Consider the following 25,013-nt stretch of genomic DNA (forward strand, 5'->3'; position numbering starts at 1 on the left):
GTTTGAAAGGACATTCGTCTGGCTGCAACTTATATATATCAATATTCCAATGACTTGTGTATAGACTACTCTGCACTATTTCTACTATATTCTATTTTATTTACTTGCACTATTTTATCTGTTTTATTGTGTTGCACTGTTGGAGGAGCCTGTGACCTCAGATTTTCATTGTTATAGATAGATAGATGACTAGATGGATGGAGAGATAGAGAGAGAGATAGAGAGAGAGAGAGAGAGAGAGAGAGAGAGATGGATAGAGAGATGGATGGATGGAGAGAGAGATGGATGGATGGATGGATAGATGGATAGATGGATACATAGATGGATGGATGGATGGATAGATAGATGGATAGATGGATACATAGATAGATGGATAGATGGATGGATAGATGGATAGATGGGTACTTTATTGATCCCTTTATTGATTTTTTTAGCGTTGCAGCAGCATAAAACACACACACAAGGAAATGTACATAAGAGAAATTAGACACAAGAAATAAACAGTCCAAAGTATTTCATAAAGTTAAAGAATATAAAAAATATATATATATATGTGGGAAATATATGTAGCTATGCCTAAATAACAATAAAAGCCTTGAATCTTGAATCTATATTAACAGTGTTTTAACTTCTGAGATTTCTTCTGAAACACTTGAGGTGCATTTACAGTGATGCCGGCTTGTTTACTCCCCCTGTAGTTTCTCTCTCTGTTGTTTTCCCAGACTGTTGCTAAGTGATAATCCTGGTGTTGTTGCAGGGGCGTAACCTTGCCGACCTGCGGAGGAGTCAGCCCAGAGGCACCTTCACCATGAGCACCACCCTGCGGCTCGGGAAGCAGATCCTGGAGTCCATCGAGGCCATCCACTCTGTGGGCTTCCTGCACCGAGACATCAAACCGGTACGAGGAGAACACTTTGTTGTTGATGATAATAATAATATTAATAATCTGAGATGACAAAAGTCCACACATCCTTTACTCAAGTAGAAGTACAGATACTCGTGTTTAAAAATACTCTGGTAAAAGTAGAAGTACTGACTACATTTCTTTACTCAAGTGAAAGTAAAGAAGTATGGGCTTTGAAATGTACTTCAGTAAAAAGTACCCATAACTAGCAGCTGTTTTAAAGAGTACCTGACCTCCCTTTATATTAATAGAACAATAATGTCATTGTTAGCTAATAAATGTTTCCATGCCGACCAACGGCAACATGACAACGTTTTCATTGGTCCCTCTTCTTTAGAGAAGACCAGGAAGTGATGGATACACGGATCGTGTTCAAATCAATAGGCACGCAATGACTCTAAAGAATAATGATCACGCCACCAAACACACATTCAGACTAAAGGAACCAGCTGTTTGGGAAATTAGAGAAGTAGAGTACAGGTATTTGTGTTCAACATGTGAGAAGTAGAAAGTACAGGTATTTGAGTTCAACATGTAAGAAGTAGAAAGTACAGGTATTTGAGTTCAACATGTAAGAAGTAGAAAGTACAGGTATTTGAGTTCAACATGTAAGAAGTAGAAAGTACAGGTATTTGAGTTCAACATGTAAGAAGTAGAAAGTACAGGTATTTGAGTTCAACATGTAAGAAGTAGAAAGTACAGGTATTTGAGTTCAACATGTAAGAAGTAGAAAGTACAGGTATTTGAGTTCAACATGTAAGAAGTAGAAAGTACAGGTATTTGAGTTCAACATGTAAGAAGTAGAAAGTACAGGTATTTGAGTTCAACATGTAAGAAGTAGAAAGTACAGGTATTTGAGTTCAACATGTAAGAAAGTAGAAAGTACAGGTATTTGAGTTCAACATGTAAGAAGTAGAAAGTACAGGTATTTGTGTTCAACATATGAGAAGTAGAAAGTACAAGTATTTGAGTTCAACATGTAAGAAGTAGAAAGTACAGGTATTTGGGTTCAACATGTAAGAAGTAGAAAGTACAGGTATTTGAGTTCAACATGTAAGAAGTAGAAAGTACAGGTATTTGAGTTCAACATGTAAGAAGTAGAAAGTACAGGTATTTGTGTTCAACATGTGAGAAGTAGAAAGTTCAGGTATTTGAGTTCAACATGTAAGAAGTAGAAAGTACAGGTGTTTGACTTCAACATGTAAGAAGTAGAACGTTCAGGTATTTGAGTTCAACATGTAAGAAGTAGAAAGTACAGGTATTTGGGTTAAAATGTAAGAAGTAGAAAGTACAGGTATTTGGGTTCAAAATGTAAGAAGTAGAAAGTACAGGTATTTGTGTTCAACATGTAAGAAGTAGAAAGTACAGGTATTTGTGTTCAACATGTAAGAAGTAGAAAGTACAGGTATTTGAGTTCAACATGTAAGAAGTAGAAAGTACAGGTATTTGAGTTCAACATGTAAGAAGTAGAAAGTTCAGGTATTTGTGTTCAACATGTAAGAAGTAGAAAGTACAGGTATTTGAGTTCAACATGTAAGAAGTAGAAAGTACAGGTATTTGGGTTCAAAATGTAAGAAGTAGAAAGTACAGGTATTTGTGTTAAACATGTAAGAAGTCAAAGTAAAAAGTCGTCAGAAAAATAAGTAGTGGAGTAAAGTACTGATACCAGAAAAATGTACTTAAGTGCAGTAACGAAGTATTCCAGTACTTCCCCCTTCTGATAATAATAAAGCTTTATTTATACAGCACTTTTCACATGCAGCTCAAAGTGCTTTACAAAGTGACACATCACAAGTTAAAGATAAAGCATCTCGATCCAAGCAGTGGAAGTGGGCTATAGAAATAAAATGGATTGGCTGCTTCACAAAAGAAATATAAAACATATTGATCAACTAGATAAAGATGTAATTGTGTGTCAGAAACAGATTTGAAGAAGGGATACTTTGGTGTGAATCATTGGTATTTTAAAGCCTTCTGATAGTTATTATTCCTTTTGTCAAATTAATCATCACAGAATAAAAAACGATAAACACAATAAACAATAAATTAACAGTTATGATGATGTATTTATTTATGTAATCTACTGCTGTGTTTGAAGGTTGTTATTGATCACATCATGTCCTTATTGGTAATATTAATACTTTCGACTTAGATATAAATAAATTAGGGCTGTCAAACGATTACAATTTGTAATCAGATTAATCACAGTTTAAACATTAATTAATCATGATTAATCACCATTCGAACTATGTCCAAAATATGCCATTTCTTTATGTATATTGTTGTGGGAATGGACAGATAAACGAAAGAAGGCGGATATATCCATTTAACACAGTATCTATGTTTATTATAACATTTTTCTGTGTGTCAAAATGAAAGACAGCCCACACACCTATCAATCATCAAACCGTGGGGTCTTAATTCATTACGTGTTGATTTCTATCAACGGGGGAGTACTTCAGGAAAGTTGACAGAGGGGGGGCGGCTAGTGGAGTACTTCGTGACCACAGAGTGTGAACGTTGTGATCAGCTGTTTTAGCGCAGTTCTCCAGTGAAGGGGGGAGTCTCCCTCCGCAGCCGGTTGGCGTAGTTTTGGCACAGTTCCGTTGTACAGACCGACGTTAACAGCGGCCCTGTCTGTGCACACGGAGACCGACTCTGTCGTCCGGTGATCTAACCGCCTTCTGGAAAAGCTTCACAAATACGTCGGTACGCAAATGCGCTTTGTGACACAAGTGACGGTACGCATTTCAGATTACGCACATAACCTGCGTACCAGTTATGTGCACCCTTGTACTACAGCAAAAGTATTCTCCGTTGGGACTTCCTGCAACAACACCACGCCGTTATCTTGATTCTGATTGGCCAGAAGACATTATCAAAGATGTTCTATTGAGAAGACGATCACTACGTGACAAAAGTTTTCAAAACCGTGGCTACTGAAATCAATCTTACTAACTGCTGTCTGTGCAATTTACTCCGCGCGAGTTGGCAGACTTTATTTTGCTTACTTTAACATCATTTGTCATGGTGGGGCTGGTATGGGTGTAGCCTACCCAGCCATACCCTGGCGCTGCCACTGGTGGCACGTATGGGGCGGGCCATTCTGCACATGCGTTAAATGCGTTAAATATTTTAACGCAATTAATTCAAAAAATTCATTACCGCCGTTAACGCGATAATTTTGACAGCACTAAAATAAATACATAAACACTAGATCGGCAACTAGAGAGACTTTTATTTATTAATAATTTGATAAATGCAATGTAATGTAATAAATCTTACAAAGTATTTAGTTGAATTTGGTTGTGCGGTGGATGGAAGATGAAGCCTGAGTCCATATTAAAGCTCAGAAGCTTAAAGTAGAATCCTCCGATAGCGCTGAAGACAGGACGTTCGTGCTGAAGACATTTACATATTAATGAGCCGAGCTGGAACAAAATCTGCAGGACAAACTGAGAGGAGTGTGAGGAAGAGGAAGAGGAAGGGTGAGGAAGAGGAAGAGAAAGGGTGAGGAAGGAAAGGCAGCTCAGCTTCATCGTTATTATCATCGTGCTAATTGATGTGACTCAGTCTGGATCAGGACTCAGTCGGTCTGGATCAGGACTCGGTCGGACTCGGTCGGTCTGGATCAGGACTCGGTCGGTCTGGATCAGGACTCGGTCGGTCTGGATCAGGACTCGGTCGGTCTGGATCAGGACTCGGTCGGACTCGGTCGGTCTGGATCAGGACTCGGTCGGTCTGGATCGGGACTCGGTCGGTCTGGATCGGGATCGGGACTCGGTCGGTCTGGATCAGGACTCGGTCGTTCTGGATCAGGACTCGGTCGGTCTGGATCAGGAGTTCTGGATCAGGACTCGGTCGGTCTGGATCAGAACTCGGTCGGTCTGGATCAGGACTCGGTCGGTCTGGATCAGGACTCAGTCGCTCTGGATCAGGACTCGGTCGGTCTGGATCAGGACTCGGTCGGTCTGGATCAGGACTCGGTCGGTCTGGATCAGGACTCAGTCAGTCTGGTTTCCTATAATTAAACTTTATTGATACACCTCGTCACATTTGACACATTGGGATTCACTTCACAGTCTCTCAGTGTTCTTCGTCTCAGTGTCTCATTGTTTAATATATGTCAGAGAGTTTAATTTCACCACTTTATTCAAGTTTATTGTTACAGGTTTCTCATCTGACTTGCCGTCTCTGTACAGCTTTTTTGTTTAAAGTGGTGGGAAAGTCTTTTCAATCAAAGTCTGAACAAAACGTGAAAAATAAGAACTTATTGAGCTGATGAGTTTCTGTTTTTCTTCCTGCAGTCGAACTTTGCGATGGGCCGGCTTCCCTCCACGTACAGGAAGTGCTACATGCTGGACTTCGGTCTGGCGCGGCAATACACAAACACCACCGGAGAGGTCCGGCCGGTAAGAAACTTTATTGACAGCTTCTGCATCAACAGTAGCACCAGAGAGGCTGAAAGTAAAATATCGTTTGCAATAGATTTTTGTATGAGGTTTTGATCTCCTGTTGTTGCTGTATGGACGACTCGCTCTGCCACAAACATATAATTAGTCATAATACGCTTATCTTTCGGTGTTTACAAATTATGGAATAGCTTCTTATAATAATGGCTTTGTATTTCTTAATATTGACATCAGCATGTCTGAAATATGAGATATCATTCTGACATTTTAGATGTGAAATACAAAAACATTTGACCTTCTGGAATAAAAGACAGGATTATAAAAATAGGCACTTAAATAAATACGAGACGTCAAATATGAATTGATGATGTATTTGTTCACTTTCATGAGATACAAGGCAATCTTTATATCAAATACTCAATATGTTTTTTATGAATGACAATGTGAATAAAATATTGAGAAATAAAATATAAGTTTAACGTTCACATTAATTCATAATCTAAGTCCTGACCTTCAAATCAAATTAGAAAAACAAGAAATACAAAATATCCTTATTATTATTATTATTAAACTTGAGTTTTTCCAATCAGAAAACAAACTCTTTTCTCTTTATTATTCTGTACTAACTCTGTATTTGCTTCTCTTTTTTCCTCCTGATTTGTTTTATGGTTGAGTTTCCTGTAAGCCGTTAAAAATTAATTATGAAAAGCTAAACAAATCAGACAGACAGGGTGTGTTCTCTGCATTGCAGTACACGAGTTCAATAGATAACTGTGTGTGTGTGTGTGTGTGTGTGTGTGTGTGTGTGTGTGTGTGTGTGTGTGTGTGTGTGTGTGTGTGTGTGTGTGTGTGTGTGTGTGTGTGTGTGTGTGTGTGTGTGTGTGTGTGTGTGTGTGTGTGTGTGTGTGTGTGTGTGTGTGTGTGTGTGTGTGTGTGTGTGTGTTTGTGTGTGTGTGTGTGTGTGTGTGTGTGTGTGTGTGTGTGTGTGTGTGTGTGTGTGTGTGATCAATAAGGAGTCATTAGATGTTATTGTTTAAGCGGATTATAAGACAGCAGTTTCCTCCTGTTGCATGATGGGATTTCTTTCTACAATTGAATGGAAAAGGCTTTTATTTTGAAAACGCAGATCCTGATGTTTTGATTGGTTGTCAGTGATGAGGTCTGCTGGTCTTTGTAGTTTCACTGGGAGCTTCTCCCTCTTCTTCTTCTTCTTCTTCTTCTTCTTCTTCTTCTTCTTCTTCTTCTTCTTCTTCTTCTTCTTCTTCTTCTTCTTCTTCTTCTTCTTCTTCTTCTTCTTCTTCTTCTTCTTCTCTCATTCATTGATGACGTCTCTGTCAGACTGAGCTCTGAGATATTTTTAGATCAGAGAGTACGTGAGCCATTTACTGTCAGCCTCCTCCTCCTCCTCCTCCTCCTCCTCCTCCTCCTCCTCCTTTCTGTCTATCTTGTTTCCTCTTCTCTTTATATGTCTATTGATCTCCTCCTCACTGTCTCTGTAGTTTGCTCTCATCTTTATCTTCCTCCCTCCATTCTTCCTGTCTCTTCTCCTCCTCCCTTCTTTTTTCCTCCTCACACCTTATAACATGTTTCCCCCTCCTCCTCCTCCTCCTCCTCCTCCTCCTCCTCCTCCTCCTCCTCTCACTTTCTCTCTTTTCCCTCCCCTCCTGCAGTGTTGTGTTGCAGCAGTGAGATGAATATTTGATGCGCCAGTAAGCGAAAGACCTCTCTCTCTCTCTCTCTCTCTCTCTCTCTCTCTCTCCCTCCCTCTCTCTCTTTCTCTCTCTCCCGCTGAGTCAGCTTCTGTCCAATCTTCTGAGAGAATCGCCTCTCCCTTTCACCCCCTCTGTTTCTCGGATGTACCCCTCTCCCTCCCTTCATCTACATACTGCCTTTCCTCTCCTCTATTTCTCTCTCTCATTCCTCCATCATCTCTCTCTCACACACACACACACACACACACACACACACACACACACACACACACACGTGCATAGTGACATCATCGCTAATCAAACAGGAAGTCCTTCCAGCTGATTCAGGTCACATGACCAGGTTAGCAGTAGTCACGTATCAGTGGTATGTGCAGACTAGAAACCAAGGAGCTGACCTTAGAGCAGTCGACCTCCGACTGTAAGGTTGTTGCTTCGATCCTCTGCGGTCGCCATGGATGTGTCCTTGGGAGGGAAACGTAATCCTGTAATGCTCCTAATGGTGCGGAACTGTGTGTGTATGTAAGGCTCAGGAAGTGGGTGTATATGTCAAAGCTCTGTGATGGGAAAAGTGCTAAATAAGTGCAGTCCATTTACATGTTCGTCCGTCTCTTTCAAACCCGTCTGACTTTGTGTGGCTTTCAGCTTCAAGGCCAGTATGTCCTTCGGAGGAAGCATCAATAGTCAGCACATTTATGATATGGATTACTCTGCATGCTAGCACCAACAATACTGTACTGTGTGTGTGTGTGTGTGTGTGTGTGTGTGTGTGTGTGTGTGTGTGTGTGTGTGTGTGTGTGTGTGTGTGTGTGTGTGTGTGTGTGTGTGTGTGTGTGTGTGTGTGTGTGTGTGTGTGTGTGTGTGTGTGTGTGTGTGTGTGTGTGTGTGTGTGTGTGTGTGTGTGTGTGTGTGTGTGTGTGTGTGTGTGTGTGTGTGTCCGTGTAGCTGCAGATGAATAAATCATGCGGCGGATGCACTGAGTATCTCTGCTGCTTCTCTCTCTGATGGACTGAAACTCTTCTTGTCCAGATAACGTTTAGCTCTGAGATTAATTTCAGATTAGGTATTATAGATTAAAGCCATGATTTTCTCTCGGCAAGCCTTTGAAGAGTTCTTATCACAGTTCTCAGCCTCCAACAAGATATATGTAACCTTTCAACTCCTCCGTACATCTCTGAAACTCTCTCTCTCAAAGGACTGTCTCTTTCAAAATGGATGTATTGATCTCCTCCTCTCCTCTTCTTGCCTCTCATGTTTCCTCTCCCCTTCGTCCACGTCTCCTTCTCACTTTCCTTTTTTTCTTTACTCTATTGATTCCTTTGAGAATATCCTCTCTTTTCTGCAGATGAAGTTTAGGAATCTGTAAAACAAACTACGCCTGGAGATAACTTTCAGATCCATGAGAACAAGTTAAAATCCCAATTTAAGTTTTCCTGACAATCTTTCATTCATTTAAACCATTTCCTAAAATCTCAAACCTAACCCTCGCTAGAGAGAAGAGCGACCGATATATTGATCCTCTTCTCCTGCTTCCTCGTTTCTCCTCATGTTTCAAACTCCGCTTTTCTTCTTCAGTTGGAGTTCTTATTTCCACACTCACCCTATTTCTTTTCACAACACTATTTAAAATCATCAGATACGAAAAACTAAAAGAATATTTGTTAATAAAACAACATTAAGATAAGTTCATTAACTAAATAATTTCCCATCAATAAAGTACCTATCTGTCTATCTCATACAATAAAACAATAAGTAATTGAAATAAAAGTGATTATTTTAGTCATCAACTTAGTATTGCTCAAACAATGCAAAACAAACAAGTAAATAAAGTGTTGACCAACTGGTAATAAGAAGATAGGGATAGAAACAGAATATATTATCTATTCAACGCACATCTAACATTTAAATAACAAAATAAAATCTGCTGATGATTAAATAAAATAGGGATGTTAACAATAGCCTTTAAACAAAATCCTCTGAAATCGTGCACTCATATGTTATATAATATATTGTTTACTTTTTTTTTGTATTTCCTTTAAAAAACGTGATTTTATAAAAGTGATAAAAGCACTTCCGCACGTTTTGCTTTGACAGTTTGCACGATGTTCAGTTTGTCACCTCGGTGATTTATGTGTGTTTTATTTTCATTTCTTTTTACGTTTCAGTGTTGTTTTTGCTTTTCTTACAGTTTCCTTTGGACTTATGATTTTGACGTGCATGCCTCCCGTTTCTCCATCATCTCCATGGTTACCCAGGGATGTGAGTGGTTTCTATAGCGACAGAGGGGTCACAGCCGCATCACCAGCCGACGGTCGCAATATAATTGCAGAAAAATAAAACACCTGTTTGTCCCCGTCAGAGATTTAAGTGCTGCTAATATTAGATGAAACCTTTATCATGTATTACTCACCGTTTCACGACGAGCGGAGTGGACCCACATGCAGGGAACAGGACATTTTAAACGGGCGCTATTCTGCTATTCTGCTCCACCTCTACTGTGACATGTTGACATACTTTAATGTTCAACAAGATCCGGAAGTAAACAAAGGAGTCCGATGGAGCCATATCAGGCAGGGCGGGAGTGTGTGGGAGAGAAGCTCCTTCTGGAAGGAACACATGGATTTTTTACTGAAATACATTTATTTCACACTTTGCTCAGAAGAGGCCAAATACAACGGAACTTCCCAATACACAACAATCAAGAAGAACAGGGACAGGAAGTCAAAACAGACGTGACACGGGCCGTTTCTCAATGTCGAGTAAAGCTGCTGCAGAGCCACTATTTCAAGTACACTACGTCATCGAGTGGCGCCGAAGGACTGTTTAGATGCCCAGCATTCGGCGCCACTCGATGACGTAGTGTACTTGAAATAGTGGCTCTGCAGCAGCTTTACTCGACATCGAGAAACGGCCACTGTGTTACGTTCCCTTCTGGACTAGGGGTACCACAGGGGAGTAACAACATGTAAAATGACCGGGAGAGAGAAAAAAAGAGAAGAAACGGATTGCTGAAGCCACAAGGGGATGTTTAATAATCAAAACGTAAACAGGGATCACTAAACTTAAGGTAAACTAAGAACAACTTTCTTATAAAAGAAAGGGACTGAAGTAAAACAATACACAAAGATACACTGGAGGACATCTCCTAACGATTAACAAAACACAGCTTAAACTAGCCGGTCTCACACAGAGAAGGAGACAGAGGGTGTTTCTCAATGTCGAGGATGCTGGCTTGGTAGGACATGTCTTCCGAGTCACTTCCTTCAGAAGGAAAACGAAGAATGGTGGAACAGGCTAACAGGTGTGCGTCATATGCGAGGCCCGCCTTAAATTGAGCGAGATTTCCGCCAAAGATTTGGAAATTGGTCCGTGCGCAAAGCATTGTGGGGATTTGAAGACCGCGGAGTCTACACATGTGCAGCCTAGAAATTTCTCGCTACGAAGTACACCGGGCTCAGTAGAATTCCAAGTATGCTGGACATTGGAACAGTCCTCCGGCGGCACTCGATGACGTAGTATGCTTGAAATAGTGGCTCTGGAGCATCCTTCCTCGACATTGAGAAACACCCAAAGACACCACACATGCTGCACACATGCAGCCCAGAGCAGCCTTCCTCGGGTCCTTTATGGAGGCCCTGATTGGGGATTGGGAGCACCTGAGGGAGAGGCTGCACCTGGAGACAATCAGGGGGAGAGAGACACACACACACACACACACACACAAAAACTCGTAACACACAGTGACAGGGTTTTTCCAAATAAAATAAGAAACATTTAGTTTTGTATATATAATTGTATTTTGTACAGGATGAGTGAGGGGTACAATGACATTACATTCAAGATCCAAACATGAAACCAAGAAATAGATTAGTACCAATTAATGGGAAACATTTCAAAGGATATATGAAGAAAAATATAAATACATAAGCAACTGAGTTAATGAAATGGTTGCCATTAAATTATATTTCATCCCCACTCATTAATAGACACGCATGTTATCTCCACAGAACAACAGGAAGGTTTGTCGTCATTAGATTGTATTCATGTGTAAATCTGTTGCTAGAAATAAATATGTAGCACCAATTAAAACCATTTTCTTTCACAAGCTGTAATTTAACCACGAGAAACAATGAGAGAAGAAGAAGACCGAGAGAGAACAAGGATGAAAACACCATTTAAAACTTCATCTTTGCAAATGTGTCATGTGGAGGAAAACGTGTTCTACCTCAAGAACGAACGTAATGACTTAAGGGGACAGCACTGGAAAGTCAATGGATGCTTTAAATAAATCCCTTAGTCATCGAAGGGAAAGAAGCATGTCATAACTTCATGACTCACTGTTAAAGGGAACATTTGGCACGTACAGTACATCTGTATATCCGTCTCGAGTCATGACGTGTCTCCAGTCCTCAAAGGGACATGTGATCACTTCCTGTTCCCCACACAGTTATGATTAATATCACCATGGAAACATCTTGATTGACCCCTGTGTTATTTGGAGGCTGTGTAGATGCAGCGTGACGTGTTCTTTGGATGTTTTGGTTATAATTTGCTTTGTTTACGCCTGAAAACATGATCCAACAGATTCAGGGAAATCATATCTGGATATAAGTTTAATTATTGGAGTTTTTTTCATAATGACAGCTTAGTTAAAATGATATAACTGAAGAAGCAACCCACTCACAGAGGCGGTGAGACGTGGTTTCCACTCCAGTTAAATGTTGGCACACATAAATAATACAGCTTTGAAATGTAATGGGTTATCGACCACTTGTCACCAAGACAGAGACATCGGCTTCATTTAGTATTTTGGGCCTTTTTGCGTGACACATTAAAGTGGAGTGGCACCCCACGCCCAACTTGTACTGCTCAGGTTTCGAGTAGTGCAAGCTTTACAAGAAATACAAGATCAATGCATTAAATTCTACGAATTTACATTACACATTTGAACCACAGACATGAGGGCGATAGCCAGAGAAGAAGAAAAACATGTCAATGTCTTTACATTTGTCCTTGTAGTTCTGTTGTTCTGTAGTCAGATGTTTTCGGTCTACCGGATTTACATTAAGCCCAACGTCCTTGTTGTTAGATATGTGTTTATCTAACGGAAGCAGCAGGGGAGTGATTCAGAAGTAAAGGGTGTCAGTAATGTTGATGTGAATAATCTGTAAATGTTCTTCGTCTTGTGTTCAGCCGAGGACTGTGGCGGGTTTCAGAGGGACGGTTCGCTAGCCTTCGGTCAACGCTCATAAAAACAAAGTCAGTCTGTTTTGTTTGTTGTCTTTCAAAAATTACGTAATAATGCATTTAATTCAAATGAATGATGGGAATACCCTACGTTAGCCCACATAGGTTTATATCTGTGTAACCTAGCAGTGATGAATTTACTACATTTTATTATTTACTGATAAAACTGACATAAACAATCATTTTGTTTTTCTTCTGTTCCTCCAGGAATGGGTCGCCATGACGACCTGTGGTCATTATTTTACATGTTGGTGGAGTTCGCCGTTGGACAGTTGCCATGGCGAAAAATCAAAGATAAGGTAAACAAATCAGTATTTATGCTCCTGTAAACACTTCTAATATCAACAACAACAGTATAACAAGAATATTTTCACATAGTAAATATCAACCTAATACTATTTCAAAAACTGTAGTATAGTAACATATTTACATTGATGTTAGATAAGACCATATCGTAAAAAAAATGTAACTACAAAATTAGCCCTTTTGCCCTCTAGAGATATTCACTTAACGCCTCTCTCTTAAAATTGTTATCATTAAAACCCTTTAAATCGACAACTTTCAACATGTAACTACTATTTTGCACCAGATTGAGCCATTTCCTCATGTTTGCCACATGTTATGTTCTGGTTACCACGAGGAGCCTCGCTGTGTAATCAAAACAATGATGTTGCTAATCACTGACGTTTAAAAAGACAACAACATTATGTGAGAAAAACTGGCATTTAAAGGGTTACAATGATGGAGCTTTTAGTTGTAGGCTGGTACCAGGTCACTACATTGTTTTTGTTTTCTGCTTTTGCCTGATGATCAAAACCTGTTTTATATGTCAAACAAATAAAGGTAGAAATGTACATGAACTGTCATAATGTCACTTCAGCCTAAGTGTTCTTTTATGTTTCTCTCCAGGAACAAGTTGGTCAGATCAAAGAGCGTTACGACCACCGGATGCTGCTCAAACACATGCCCTTCAGAGTTTAACATCTTCCTGGACCACGTGCTGGCCCTGGACTACTACAACCAAACCAGACTACCAGGTACACACTGAGAAGTATTTACAATGTGTGTTAGCGTTATCACCTGGACAATAGTTTTCATTCATGAAAGAACATCATCTGTTTGCAACTGTTGCGTCCTCTCTAGGGTAGAAGGGAATAACACGCCCCAGTCTGGAATTAGGTATAATTACAAGTGTTGATTTATATATAATATGTATATATATATATATAGGTAGAAAATAATGAGCCAGGCAGCCTGGCACAAACAAAAGGAAAAACCGTAGAAAGTGGAACGAAACTCAACAAAAGAGCCTGGATAATAATAACAGGAGTAGGCTGAACAGAAAGTAATAAATCAAAACCCTCTCTAATAGAAGGGAACACACCAACAAAAGAAGGCTGTTTAAGAAACACAGCTGTACATGGAGCAAACAATCAACACAACGCTAAGTTACACAATGCTAAGCTAACAGGAACACTCTAACAATCACAAGGTACAAGCCAACCACCGTTGACGTAAATATCCCAACGAGAACAGACGTGCGAGGCGTCTGATTAGCACAGCAGACCCTCCCGAACGATGTCAGGCCGCGGCCTTTGTTCTCCTCCCCCGGAAGGTGTGCTGGATGGGCGCAGGGATTGGGGGACGTCGATCCAATCCCCTCTCCGGAGACGCGGGCGGGACAGCCAATGACATTGAAGGAACCTCACAGCTCATTTGCATACACACGACAGAGGTTAATAGAGGCTTCTCAATACTCAAATTTCCCCTCCTCGACTCCCTCCTCGACTCCCCTCCTCGAGACTTAGTCCCGCCCACAGGAGATGCGAGCGGAGGACCGAGGAGGGGAAACCGGGGAAAGAGGAGGGGAAGCAGCAGACGTTTAAAGAAATGAGAACTCCTCTCCTCTGAGCGGTCATATTAAAGCGACGTCCGTTCATTATTACGTGGCAACAGCTGCATCAGCTGTCGAGTGTTTTTGTCATATTTTATAATCTCTGTTTAGATCAGCTGAACATTGTTCCCCCCACATATTTACCTTGAATTCATTGAGAGTGCGGTATAATTGAGACAATAACAGGCTACAGATGCGGACACAACACACACAAATATATTTATATAAATATATGCAATTTAAAGTATGAGAGCACTCTCATAATAACGTAACACAATCAGAGACTGGATATATCCCCCCCCCCCCCTCTCTCTCTGGGTCGCTGAAATGGGGAATTGAAATTACGGGCCAAAAGTTGTATTTGCAAGTATTAAAAGTAAGCAGAGGACACCAACCAACTGAGACCTGTCTGTCCGCCGCATCTGCGCACACACTGTACCACACACACACCTACACACTGTACAGGACATACCTACACACTGTACCACACACACACACACACACACACACACACACACACACACACACACACACACACACACACACACACACACACACACACACACTGTACCATACACACCTAAGCTCCTAAAGCATAATCAGGCTACAGCCGTTGTGTATTTTAGTATGTGAAGCACTAAATGTTCTTAGAAAAATATCGACTCTTTGTTTGTAGATATCTACTAAACTAAAGCAAATAAAGAGAGTAGGCCTGTTATACTGAGTGATATTTATTTTACACACTGCTCTGCTTTCTGCAGGACCTCACAGCTGTTCTCACTGTAAACATCGCGTTGCGATGAGAGCAGTTTCTAAAATAATATCCAGGGGATGCATGCAGAGCTGTCATTGGCTGAGATAAGTCCGGCCGTGCGTCACGCCGCCACCGTTCCCGGAAATGCATCCGCGGAGGAGCCGTGGAGGAACCATCAGTGTATCCTCGGTTATAGCTCCTCCAGAGAGCCTCCTCGACGCTCGATCCTCGGTCCTCGGTGTGCATTTAGAGAAATGAGACGTCCTTCAAAATGGCGCGCTGAAATTCATTTCCGGGTCACTACCGGAGGACCGAGGAGTCGAGGAGTCGAGGAGGGGAAATTTGAGTATTGAGAAGCCTCTAATGACACCAGGGAGCCAGCGGCTGTAACGCCCCGTCCCTTAAGACAACCCCCCACAGGGTTTTAGTGAACCATAACACACCTCACGACAAACACAGAACGCATCAATACAGTCTGGACAGGGCATCTGCAATATATATATATATATATATCATATTCCAATTACTTGTATCTCCTTGCACTATTTCTATTCTATCTTATTTGTATTTTCTTGTACTATTGTATCTGTTGTATTGTGTTGCTCTGTTGGAGGAGCCTGTGACCTCAGATTTGCATTGACACATCGACCCTGCAGCTATGCACACGTGACAATAAGAGCCTTGAAACTTGAAGGACTGTATCCTGTTGTTTTGTCCCAGCTGCTGATGTCGGTGTTTGAGAACAGCATGAAGGAGCGAATCATCACCGAGAACGAGCCTTTTGATTGGGAGAAAGGCGGAGGAGACGTCACGCTGTCGACCAGCACCTCCAGCCAGCCTCAGCAAAACACCCGACCCACGGCCGCCATGGTGGGGTAAGAAACAAACCATCAGCTGCATGAGATCTGCCGAAAGATGAGCAGGAGACGATACGTGAAGCTTCCGGCGTCAACGAGCATTTGTGTTGAACGGGTTTACTCGTTGTCCCCAGAGTCAGAACTACATGTGCCGAGGCAGCTTTTAGATTTGATGAACCACAAGCTTGGAACAAACCGCCTGAAATTATGAGGTCCGCCCCAACCCTGGGTTCTTTGAAATCAAGGTTAAAGACCTTTCTTTTTAATGCAGCCTATCCTGACATCCTTGAACCGTGCCTTATCGTTGCACTTTGAGCTGCAGACAGTATTTTATCGCTTTTATGAATTGTCTTTTTTTTTTTTTTTAATTATGATGTGTTAATGCCTATGTGAAGCACTTTGAATTGCCTCTGTGTGTTAACATCTGCTATACACATAAACTAACCTTGAACTTTGAAGCTTCACTAAAAAGCTGAATGACGAGGATTTTTCTTAAAAACAATATTGATACAAATATTTCCTCTTAATCATCTTTGATAATAGAAGTATGGGAGACACTAGGCCTATTTTTTATTTTTTTATTTTGCTGTATTGTGAGTTTGGAAGAATAAAGAAAAGGTTAGTGTCAAATAATTGAATGCTATTTTTGAGTAAAAGTCGTAGTTGTTGCTCTTTTCCAAGCAAGACGAACATCTAAAAAAATAAAGTGAAAACAATTCTGTCCGGTAGCAAAAATAGTTGCTGGTACTATCAGAAGTAAGTAGACTTTATTTTTTAATTTGTAATACTGTTCTTGGCTTAAGGTGTGCCAGATGATATGCCAGCATCCAAGAGGAAGCTACGAAAATGGCGGAAACAAAACAGAAAAAACCCCAAGTGGACAAAACTCTTTTGTAAATCAGAAAAATGTATTGAAGGTTGGCTTTCACATTTAAATGTTGAGATGAACATTCTGGTTTAATGGTGGAGAATTGTTATATTATTATTATTCAATCCATCATCACTGAAAATAAGAACTCCAGGAAACATTCACATTTGCAACGGACAAAAGAAATGAACCTAAATACATAAATCATATCCCAATATTTAAAACTGTGACGGTGCAGATCACAGATTGACCAACAACGCCAGTGACAGCGGGCGCGCACACATACACACACACACACACACACACACAAACTTCTTTCCCAATGAGTAATCAGTTTCCTCAACCTGAAACCCAGCCTCTGCCATTTTGCCCAAATTGTAAATATGTTTAATTCTGCACTCACTATGCCAATGTTTGAGGATGGATAAACTAGAACCCTGTCACTACAACCAAAGGCTGGCTGGATTATAGAATATCTAATGCTGAATACAGGATATTAATTTAACAGGCATCAGAATGACCTTTAAAGCAATATTTAATAAGTTCCCAATTCGTCTCTAAATACCAGAACCTCTTGGGTCCACAGAGCCATCGTCACGCCGATCCCTGGAGATCTCGGGCGGGAAAACACAGACGAGGTTCTGCAGGACGAACACCTCAGTGATCAGGAGAACGCCCCCCCGCCCCCCACCAGCCGCCCCCCCGGGGACACGGGGGCCCAAAACACTGGGGAGACCGGAGAGGCGTGGGAAGACACGGACTTCAACCGCAACAGACTCAGGATCAGCCTGAACAAGGTTTGAAATGCTACTAAACAGCTGATTTATACTTCTACTAAAAGTGGTTTGAAGGCCAAAGATTCATGAGGGAAGTCTTAAAACGGGTTTAAATATCCTAATTCTGGAAATTGAAAAGAAAGGTGGTTTGAAGGTCAAAGACGGGTTCGGGTAACAGTGAAACAGGGGGAAATGTGTTGGCATGGGGATGCAAAATGGATGAAAGAGAAGGATGAAAGGAATATCAAAATAACTATAATTTCACGGGAAGACTAGGGTAGAGGAATGTGAGAATGTGGCTAGACTTGTATTCATGTACCTGTGTTATTCATGTTTTATTATCTTTGCTTTTTAATGTTTCTAATGTGTTTATTAATGTCTTTCATTTTTGTAAAGCACTTTGAATTGCCTTGTGTTGAAAAGTGCTAGATAAATAAACTTGCCTTGCCTTACTACGCTGCAATTCAGAGCAAAATATCCCACTTTTTAAATTGACAAAAATCATGACACTTGTAGGCTACAAAAGATGGGGTTATAGATAGGACATGTACCGGCAGGATTCTTGATTTTGTGTTTGTTTCTTCATGGTTGAACGCACTTCTTGTAAGTCGCTTTGTATAGAAGTGTCAGCTCAATGAAATCAAGTCATTGTCAATCTTTCAGTTTGTGTGTACAGACGGAGAGATCGAAAAATACCGTTTCCCACAATCCCAAATACAAAATACAAATATATATACAAATATGTATATACCTATATATATATATATATATATATATATATACACAATCAACAGACACATTTATACATGCACACATTAGAACCTAAATAAAAGCACAACAATCAATACAAAATAACCGTCACTTCAATATCTTTTAGAATGTACATTAGTGCCAGATTGTCCATAGCAGCGTAGAAAGTGAAAACTAAAAATGTAATGTAATTGTTACTGACTTTCATGAATTCCCGTTCTTCCACAGGGGGGTCCGGAGGACGAGTCGGGTCGGGGGGCGTGTCCAGCGTCTCCCGTTCGAGGAGGAGTCCCCGAGTCGCCCACCGGCGGTCGGTCTCTACGATACCGCCGGGTCAACAGCCCCGAGTCGGACCGACTGTCGGCAGCTGAGGGCCGCAACGACGGCTACGGACCGAGGTGATCTCAAACTACAGAAAACACTGAAAGGGGTTTAAAAACAACTCTCTGCTCCGTAGCTTCTCTTGGTCTTAAAATCACACTGTACATTTTACATTTATATATTCAATTTTAATATTTAATATTCCATCCCTCGCATACTTATGTATATATAATAACTTGCTTTATATTTTGTTATTGTTCATTTGTAAATTCAACATGCATATTTTCTACTTTCTTGTTTATTTCTCGTCTTTTTAATTTCTATTTACAAAATGCCATGTCTTTTTATGCTGCTGCAACACAAACATTTCAATAAAGTACTATCTTATCTTATATTATCTTATCTCTTGACAGGAACAACTCAAGTAAAAAAAACGACTTAAAGAGTCTGAGAATTAGTCTAACAAAATGGAGGCCGGCTTTAAGACTTGACAAAACTTTAATCGGAAAAACTAAATAGCAGTTTTCCTATAAAGACGTGTCTTGTCTTGGACAAGATGGTTAGCTTTAGAGTCAACTTTCGTATGTAAGAAATGACGTGCTTTTATTCACTTTGAACTGGTTTCAAACTGGTTTTACTTGGATTTATCTAGATTTACTTGAGACTTCTTTTGACAAGCCTTGTGACTCTCTCTCTCTCTCTCTCTCAGAATGACCTCAACTGACCTGACTTGAAACTTCTTCATCTTGCCATTCAAGAGAAGAAATAGGTCTTGACTGAACTGGACTTGGACTATCTCTCATTCACTTGAAATAGCTTAGTCTAGACTTGGGACTTGTTTAGTTTTGCCATTCATCACTTGAGACAGGTCTTGCCTCGGCTTTGGTCTCAATAAATTACGACTTTACTTGAACTTGTCTCGAAGGAAGGACATGAAAAAAATGTGCAAAACATACAGCTGTTCAAAAGTCAAACTCAATGTCCTGTGTCTTCATGTCTGTCTCCAGGTCCCGGATGGATATCCTCGGCTCGCCGTCTCGTCACGTCTACTCCTCACAGCCTGCTCAGATGCTGTCAGTCGACCCTGGTTGCCGTGGTGACCGTCTGGCCAGCGGGCGGCAGGAGGTCTCGGTGGCGTCGGTGGACCAGGAGGCGCACAGCAACGCTTTCATCCGCTCCGTCCCATTGGCCGAGGAGGAGGACTTCGACAGCAAAGAGTGGGTGATCATCGACAAAGAGACAGAGCTGCGGGACTTCCAGCCCACAACGTCAGGAACGACGGACGAGGAACCGGAGGAGCTGCGGCCCCTGGAGGAGCAGGAGGAGAGGAGGAGGCTCCGGGCCGCAGGTAGAAGCTCCTGTACACACTGGGGAGATTTAAATAATAAAAAATATCGTTTTAGAGGTAAAAAAAGTAAGGATTTAGATCCAACACTTCTGGATATGGCTTTTAATACCAAAAAGATACCTTAGTTGTACTAAAACAGTACTTTGAGAAAGATAAACTTGTTTTTCATAACCCTATCTATCATTAACTATCAGTTAATTTTGTTAAAGGTTGTCTGATCACTGACAGTTCTACAAGAATGTTGTCTTATTATAATACAGTCTGTGTTGTAACTATCCATAAATTAAAACTCACCAAGATTACCATAGAAATGGTGCCAAAATCAGGCTTTTGAACATTTTGTGTTGATACCCGCACTGTTTTAAATTTAGAGCCTTACAGCTAGGTTTTAGGTAAAGCGTTACTATGAAGTGTAGCAACTTTCCGGACAAGACATTTTTTCGAATGTAGTATTTACTATTACATCCTGAGTGTGGCGGACCTTCAAAGTGCAATTTTGCAGCAAAAGTAACGTAACTATCAAAGCTCCTAAAAAAAGTAGCTTCTTAAATGACAATATTTTCATCGACTGGAAGGCAGATTTCTACCAGTATGTCCAATGATAGTTAGCTTAGCTTAGCACAACACACTGAGACAGAGTTGTTGTGTCTTGTTAGCTTATAATTACTAAACGTCTCGCTAACTGCTGCTTAAATCACAATGTGTCCTTGTTAACCTTCTATTTCCACAAGTGTTCAACAAATCTCATAAAAAGTGTAACTGGGACTGACCGGGAGATGTTGGATTTGTTTGATAGAGTTTGGCAATAAATAGTTTCCCGCTGCATCCAAACTTTGTGCTAAGCTACGCTAAATAAATCCTCGACTATTTGTTCTGGCTCGTACATCATCTCAACAAACCATCCCTAATTTATTCAAGGTGAAAAAGCACTAAAAATACTGCTCACTAATGTTACATATAGAATGTGTATTTGTTGGATGACATGCCCAACATGTACCTATTAGATGATTGTGCTTTAATGTCTGCATCAGTATTAACTTTCAAAGGTTGTATCGTCATTTGCACAAAGCTACAGTGTAGAAATGGCAATTACATTCTTCTGACTTGAGCCCCTCCAACAATGCAACATATATAATAAAATACAAAAAAAAAAGTAGTGCAAAAAAAGTATACAGTATATACATGTCAATAGAAGAGAGTAACACCTTCGTCACTTCCGGGTGAAAATTATGGCCCCGCCCACTTTTCTTCAAAGAGCCCGATTACGATGGCCAGTCAGGCAAACAATTACATTAAATAATTGGAAATCGACGATCGGGCTCGATATATGGTTCAATTAAAATCAGTAGGCTAGGCTATAATTTTCGCTGGCTGTTACTCTCATGAGCGAGGCGGAAAATAATTGTGTTATCATGCCAAAAAGCTGCTGTGTCGTTTATTGCTCCTCAAACATTAAAACAAATCCAGAGTGTTTCTGTACTTCCTCTAAGAAGAAAGGACAGTAACAGAAGAGCTCTGTGGCTTCAGGCGTGATCGCCATTCAAATGACAGCTTTGTTTCCCCCAAAAGTGGGCGGGGCCGTAAAGTGACGTCTATGTTACTCTCATCTGGACATCGATCACCTACTGCTATATTTAACCATATATCGAGCCCGCTCGTCGATTTCCAATGATTTCATGTAATTGTTTGCCGCTCTTTGAAGATCCAAAAATCCACGGTTTTCTTACATTTCTGATCGGATTGGCAAAAACTTCAGAATTTGTATTCATTCAACTGACAGCTTTGTTTCCCCCAAAAAGTGGGCGGAGCCGTAATTTTTGCCCGGAAGTGACGCATGTGTTACTCTCATCTCATGTACAAGAACAGAATATGAAATTAAATAATGTAAATTAAAACAAAATTAAATACGGTTTATTGCGGTGATAACTATTTATATAAATTAGTATATTGCAAGATGACAACAGGAATGTTTATCGGGGCACTTAACAGTCTCTTGTCAACATTTTGTTTGTCTGCAGGGGAGCTGGTGGTCCGTCCAAAGACCCACACCAGGGAGAGTAGCCGAGGGATGCTAACGCTAACGGAGGAGGAGGCGTCGAGGAGGAGCGGAGGAAGCCCCGCCCAGTCGCCCTGTCACTCGCTGCCGTCAGGACGCCCCCGCCGGAGAGAGTCGGAGCCCATTGGACCTCAAAGACCGGTAAGAGACACAGCCAGCCAATCAGAGGAGGGCTCGGCTCTCAATGTTAACGGACAGAGGAGAAAGTGGACGGCTGCTGTTCAGACTCATCACTCTGATGACTGCTGCTCCACTTCATTAATCTGTCGGTCAACATGCATCTGAAAGGACAAATCCAACATGTTCAGAGGATCAGCTCATTTTCAGATTCCCCCTTCTTTGGCTTTTATCCTTGTTGAAGATTTAGCAGCTTTTTACTTCACTAGGAGAACAAGAACCCAAGGTCAATCCCTGGATCCACGGGATAAATCAGGTGCCAACAGATGACTAGTTGTACAAACATTGGCTTCTGGCGTCAGTAGATTTCTCCTAAAATCCCGAGCTAAGTTAGCATTAGCATTGACAGAACATCAGCCAGTGCAGTTAGTCTGTTTCCTAAGAGCAAACTATCTGAACTCAAGTTGGACTTGTCCTTTAAAGGTGTCTCAGTGTGTCTGCAGCTGAACATCCGTCACATGCAGTCATTCTGTTGAACCAGCAGCAGCCAACATATCCTAGATTTAGTATTTACTGACTTCCAGCATGGAGAGATGGTGATGACATTCTTCTTGTGATATTTATTTTGCTCCACAGCTGGAAACATTGTGAACTTATTAGCCTTATGTCCTCAGTTAAAGAACATGTTGGGGAGCTGTCATTGGTGCAGCATTGATGTTTACTGACAACAGTTTAAGAGAGGCTAAATGTGTTAGTGTTGCATGAAACATTTAAAGAAACGATTTTGATTGTATTAAGGTTTTACTGGCACACTGTCTTCAGGCCATGCAGTCATATTGTGTCTTATTTCAAATGCAACAAAGCTTACAAAACCATATCCCATGAGTCTTAGCTTCTGTCAAAGCCGAGTTGTGGTTGCTTCAAATTGTTAAAATGTGTTTCTATCCAGTGCTTTAGTATAGTCCTATTTATCTTAAAACATGGACAGACAATTTCAGCAACAATCATAGGTGTCGACAAAAGATGAAATGGCGGCTGACTCTTCCTGTCTACGTCTGCTTTATTGACCTTCGGGTGTTCGGGTCGGGTGTGTTGGTTTACACGTGTCACTGTTTGGTGCTGACGGTTTGATTCTTCCTCGACTGTCTGTGACACACAAACACATTTCTCAACGCCCAGCTGTTTCCCATCTCTTTGCTTTTGCTCATGATTTTTGCTTTGGATCATGGTTTTATTCTGAAGGAGTGAATGAGAAGAAAAAAAAGCATTTCCTGTCGGAGTCATGATGTTTCTATGTCGGGATGCCGATGATGTTTATTCATCTTCTTTTGTTATGCTGTGTTCCTCATGTTCTCTGACGTGTAAAAAGTGTATCACACACACACACACACACACACACACACACACACACTACAATCTTACCGTAACACACACCATACTGGAGTATAGTTTATACGTACACCAAATCTTTCTATAACTTTTTTAATAACCGCTAATAAGTGAGAACCTCAAAAAACACTGACACTGGGCTTGAAAGGTTTTTTTGAGGTTTGGTGAAACATTCCGTTCTGACGTTCTTGTTATGTGTTAAAAGATACATCAGATTGAATATTCTGGTGTCTTGATTTGGGGAAATGTTAGTAGATCATTATGTTTTGTTTGTGTTGGCGCTGACAAAGGAATTGGTTCAACTCGATTGTCGTAGTGTGTTCTGTCCATCGGCTCTCTTTCTGGGTCGATTTATTTTCTCTCAATGTTAGATACATGTCAGATATTAACTAGCATTAAGTCAGGATTCCAAACATATGGCTACTGTTACTTTTGTTCATGCACAGCCACGGTGTTCAGGTCAGCTACATCAAGGAACACTCTCTTGTGTGTTTTGGTGATCCAACGATTTTAAAATGTGAATCAGGAAAACTTCCTCTTAGTTTTCAGACCAAACTCCTTTTCCATCACTTAGCAACTAATAACATGTCATATAATAAAGTATCTGTGTGTAGTAGCTGAAAGTGAAAATGTTATCTTCTCAAATTACTAAAAAGACAACTCTTTTAATAATAATGTTTAGGAGGTCCCAAAACAGTCTTTTTTTCTTTCCGATAGGGTTTGTGCACAAGATAAGAAATATATCATCTTTCGGGACTTCCTGGCCTTTGTGACAAAAAAATAGTGGTAATAAGAAATACTAAATTAAATGAGAGTTTGTGTTAAACTGACAGCTTTTAATTGTTAATTTAGGATTAAATATGAATAGGTAAAAACAAATGGACAAGCATTCTCCTTCTTATGGATGACCAAACCTGACTCAATAGGAAATGTGATAAATGCAAAGTCAGCATTATATTTATTTTATACTGCAGGAATGTTGAGAAAAATACATCACTGTACTGTAAAACCAGGAAAAGACAACTTTATCCAAAATCAAACCTAACTAATTTTACAAATTAAAAAATATATATTGCCCAGCTCTTCAGGAACGATCGTCAGGTTATTGAAATCTAAAGAGATAATACTCGAGGAGCAGAAACCAGATTATTTCATTACATTCAATTTCTTTGATTTTTTTGTATGTGTGTGTGCACTTGTGTATTTCTTGTGAAATGTTGTCCTGATGGTGGCGCTGGAGGGAAATATCTGGGGGTCATTAGGATTCAACCTCTGGGGAGTCTGAATATGCAAAGCTGATGTCATGAAAAATGAATGTGGAATCGTTGAATTTCACATTCATTTGATTCTTAAGGATTATTATTTGTTTTTTGAATATCTTGACTTTCCTTGTCCATTTATGCTTTTCAGTTCATTTCTACATGTATGTGACCATTTGAGTTATTCATGCACTCCTTTTTTTATTTTTACTAATCAGTCAGGTTTGGTCCTCCGTACTTTGGCGTCTGCTGTTTACAGGCTGGACGTTATTCCATCACCACTGATATCTCCCTTTATCTGCAGCGTAACATCCTAATCCTTTAAGGCCGTGCTGAAGCGTGTGCACAAACC

At 40.5% G+C, this 25,013-nt stretch overlaps 1 protein-coding gene across 1 annotated transcript in view; it reads left to right on the plus strand.

Moving 5' to 3' along the window:
• Nucleotides 1-25,013, plus strand: part of ttbk1a (tau tubulin kinase 1a) — a 50,105-nt gene that overhangs the window by 12,223 nt on the left and 12,869 nt on the right. The window contains 12 exon segments of the mRNA XM_034087843.1: nucleotides 758-898; nucleotides 5,212-5,316; nucleotides 12,219-12,288; nucleotides 12,480-12,571; nucleotides 13,182-13,238; nucleotides 13,240-13,290; nucleotides 13,292-13,309; nucleotides 15,641-15,795; nucleotides 17,232-17,442; nucleotides 18,400-18,569; nucleotides 19,500-19,840; nucleotides 21,859-22,037. Coding sequence (XP_033943734.1) covers nucleotides 758-898; nucleotides 5,212-5,316; nucleotides 12,219-12,288; nucleotides 12,480-12,571; nucleotides 13,182-13,238; nucleotides 13,240-13,290; nucleotides 13,292-13,309; nucleotides 15,641-15,795; nucleotides 17,232-17,442; nucleotides 18,400-18,569; nucleotides 19,500-19,840; nucleotides 21,859-22,037 — 1,590 coding nt within the window.

Source organism: Pseudochaenichthys georgianus, chromosome 1, assembly GCF_902827115.2.
Source record: "Pseudochaenichthys georgianus chromosome 1, fPseGeo1.2, whole genome shotgun sequence".
NCBI lineage: Eukaryota > Metazoa > Chordata > Actinopteri > Perciformes > Channichthyidae > Pseudochaenichthys > Pseudochaenichthys georgianus.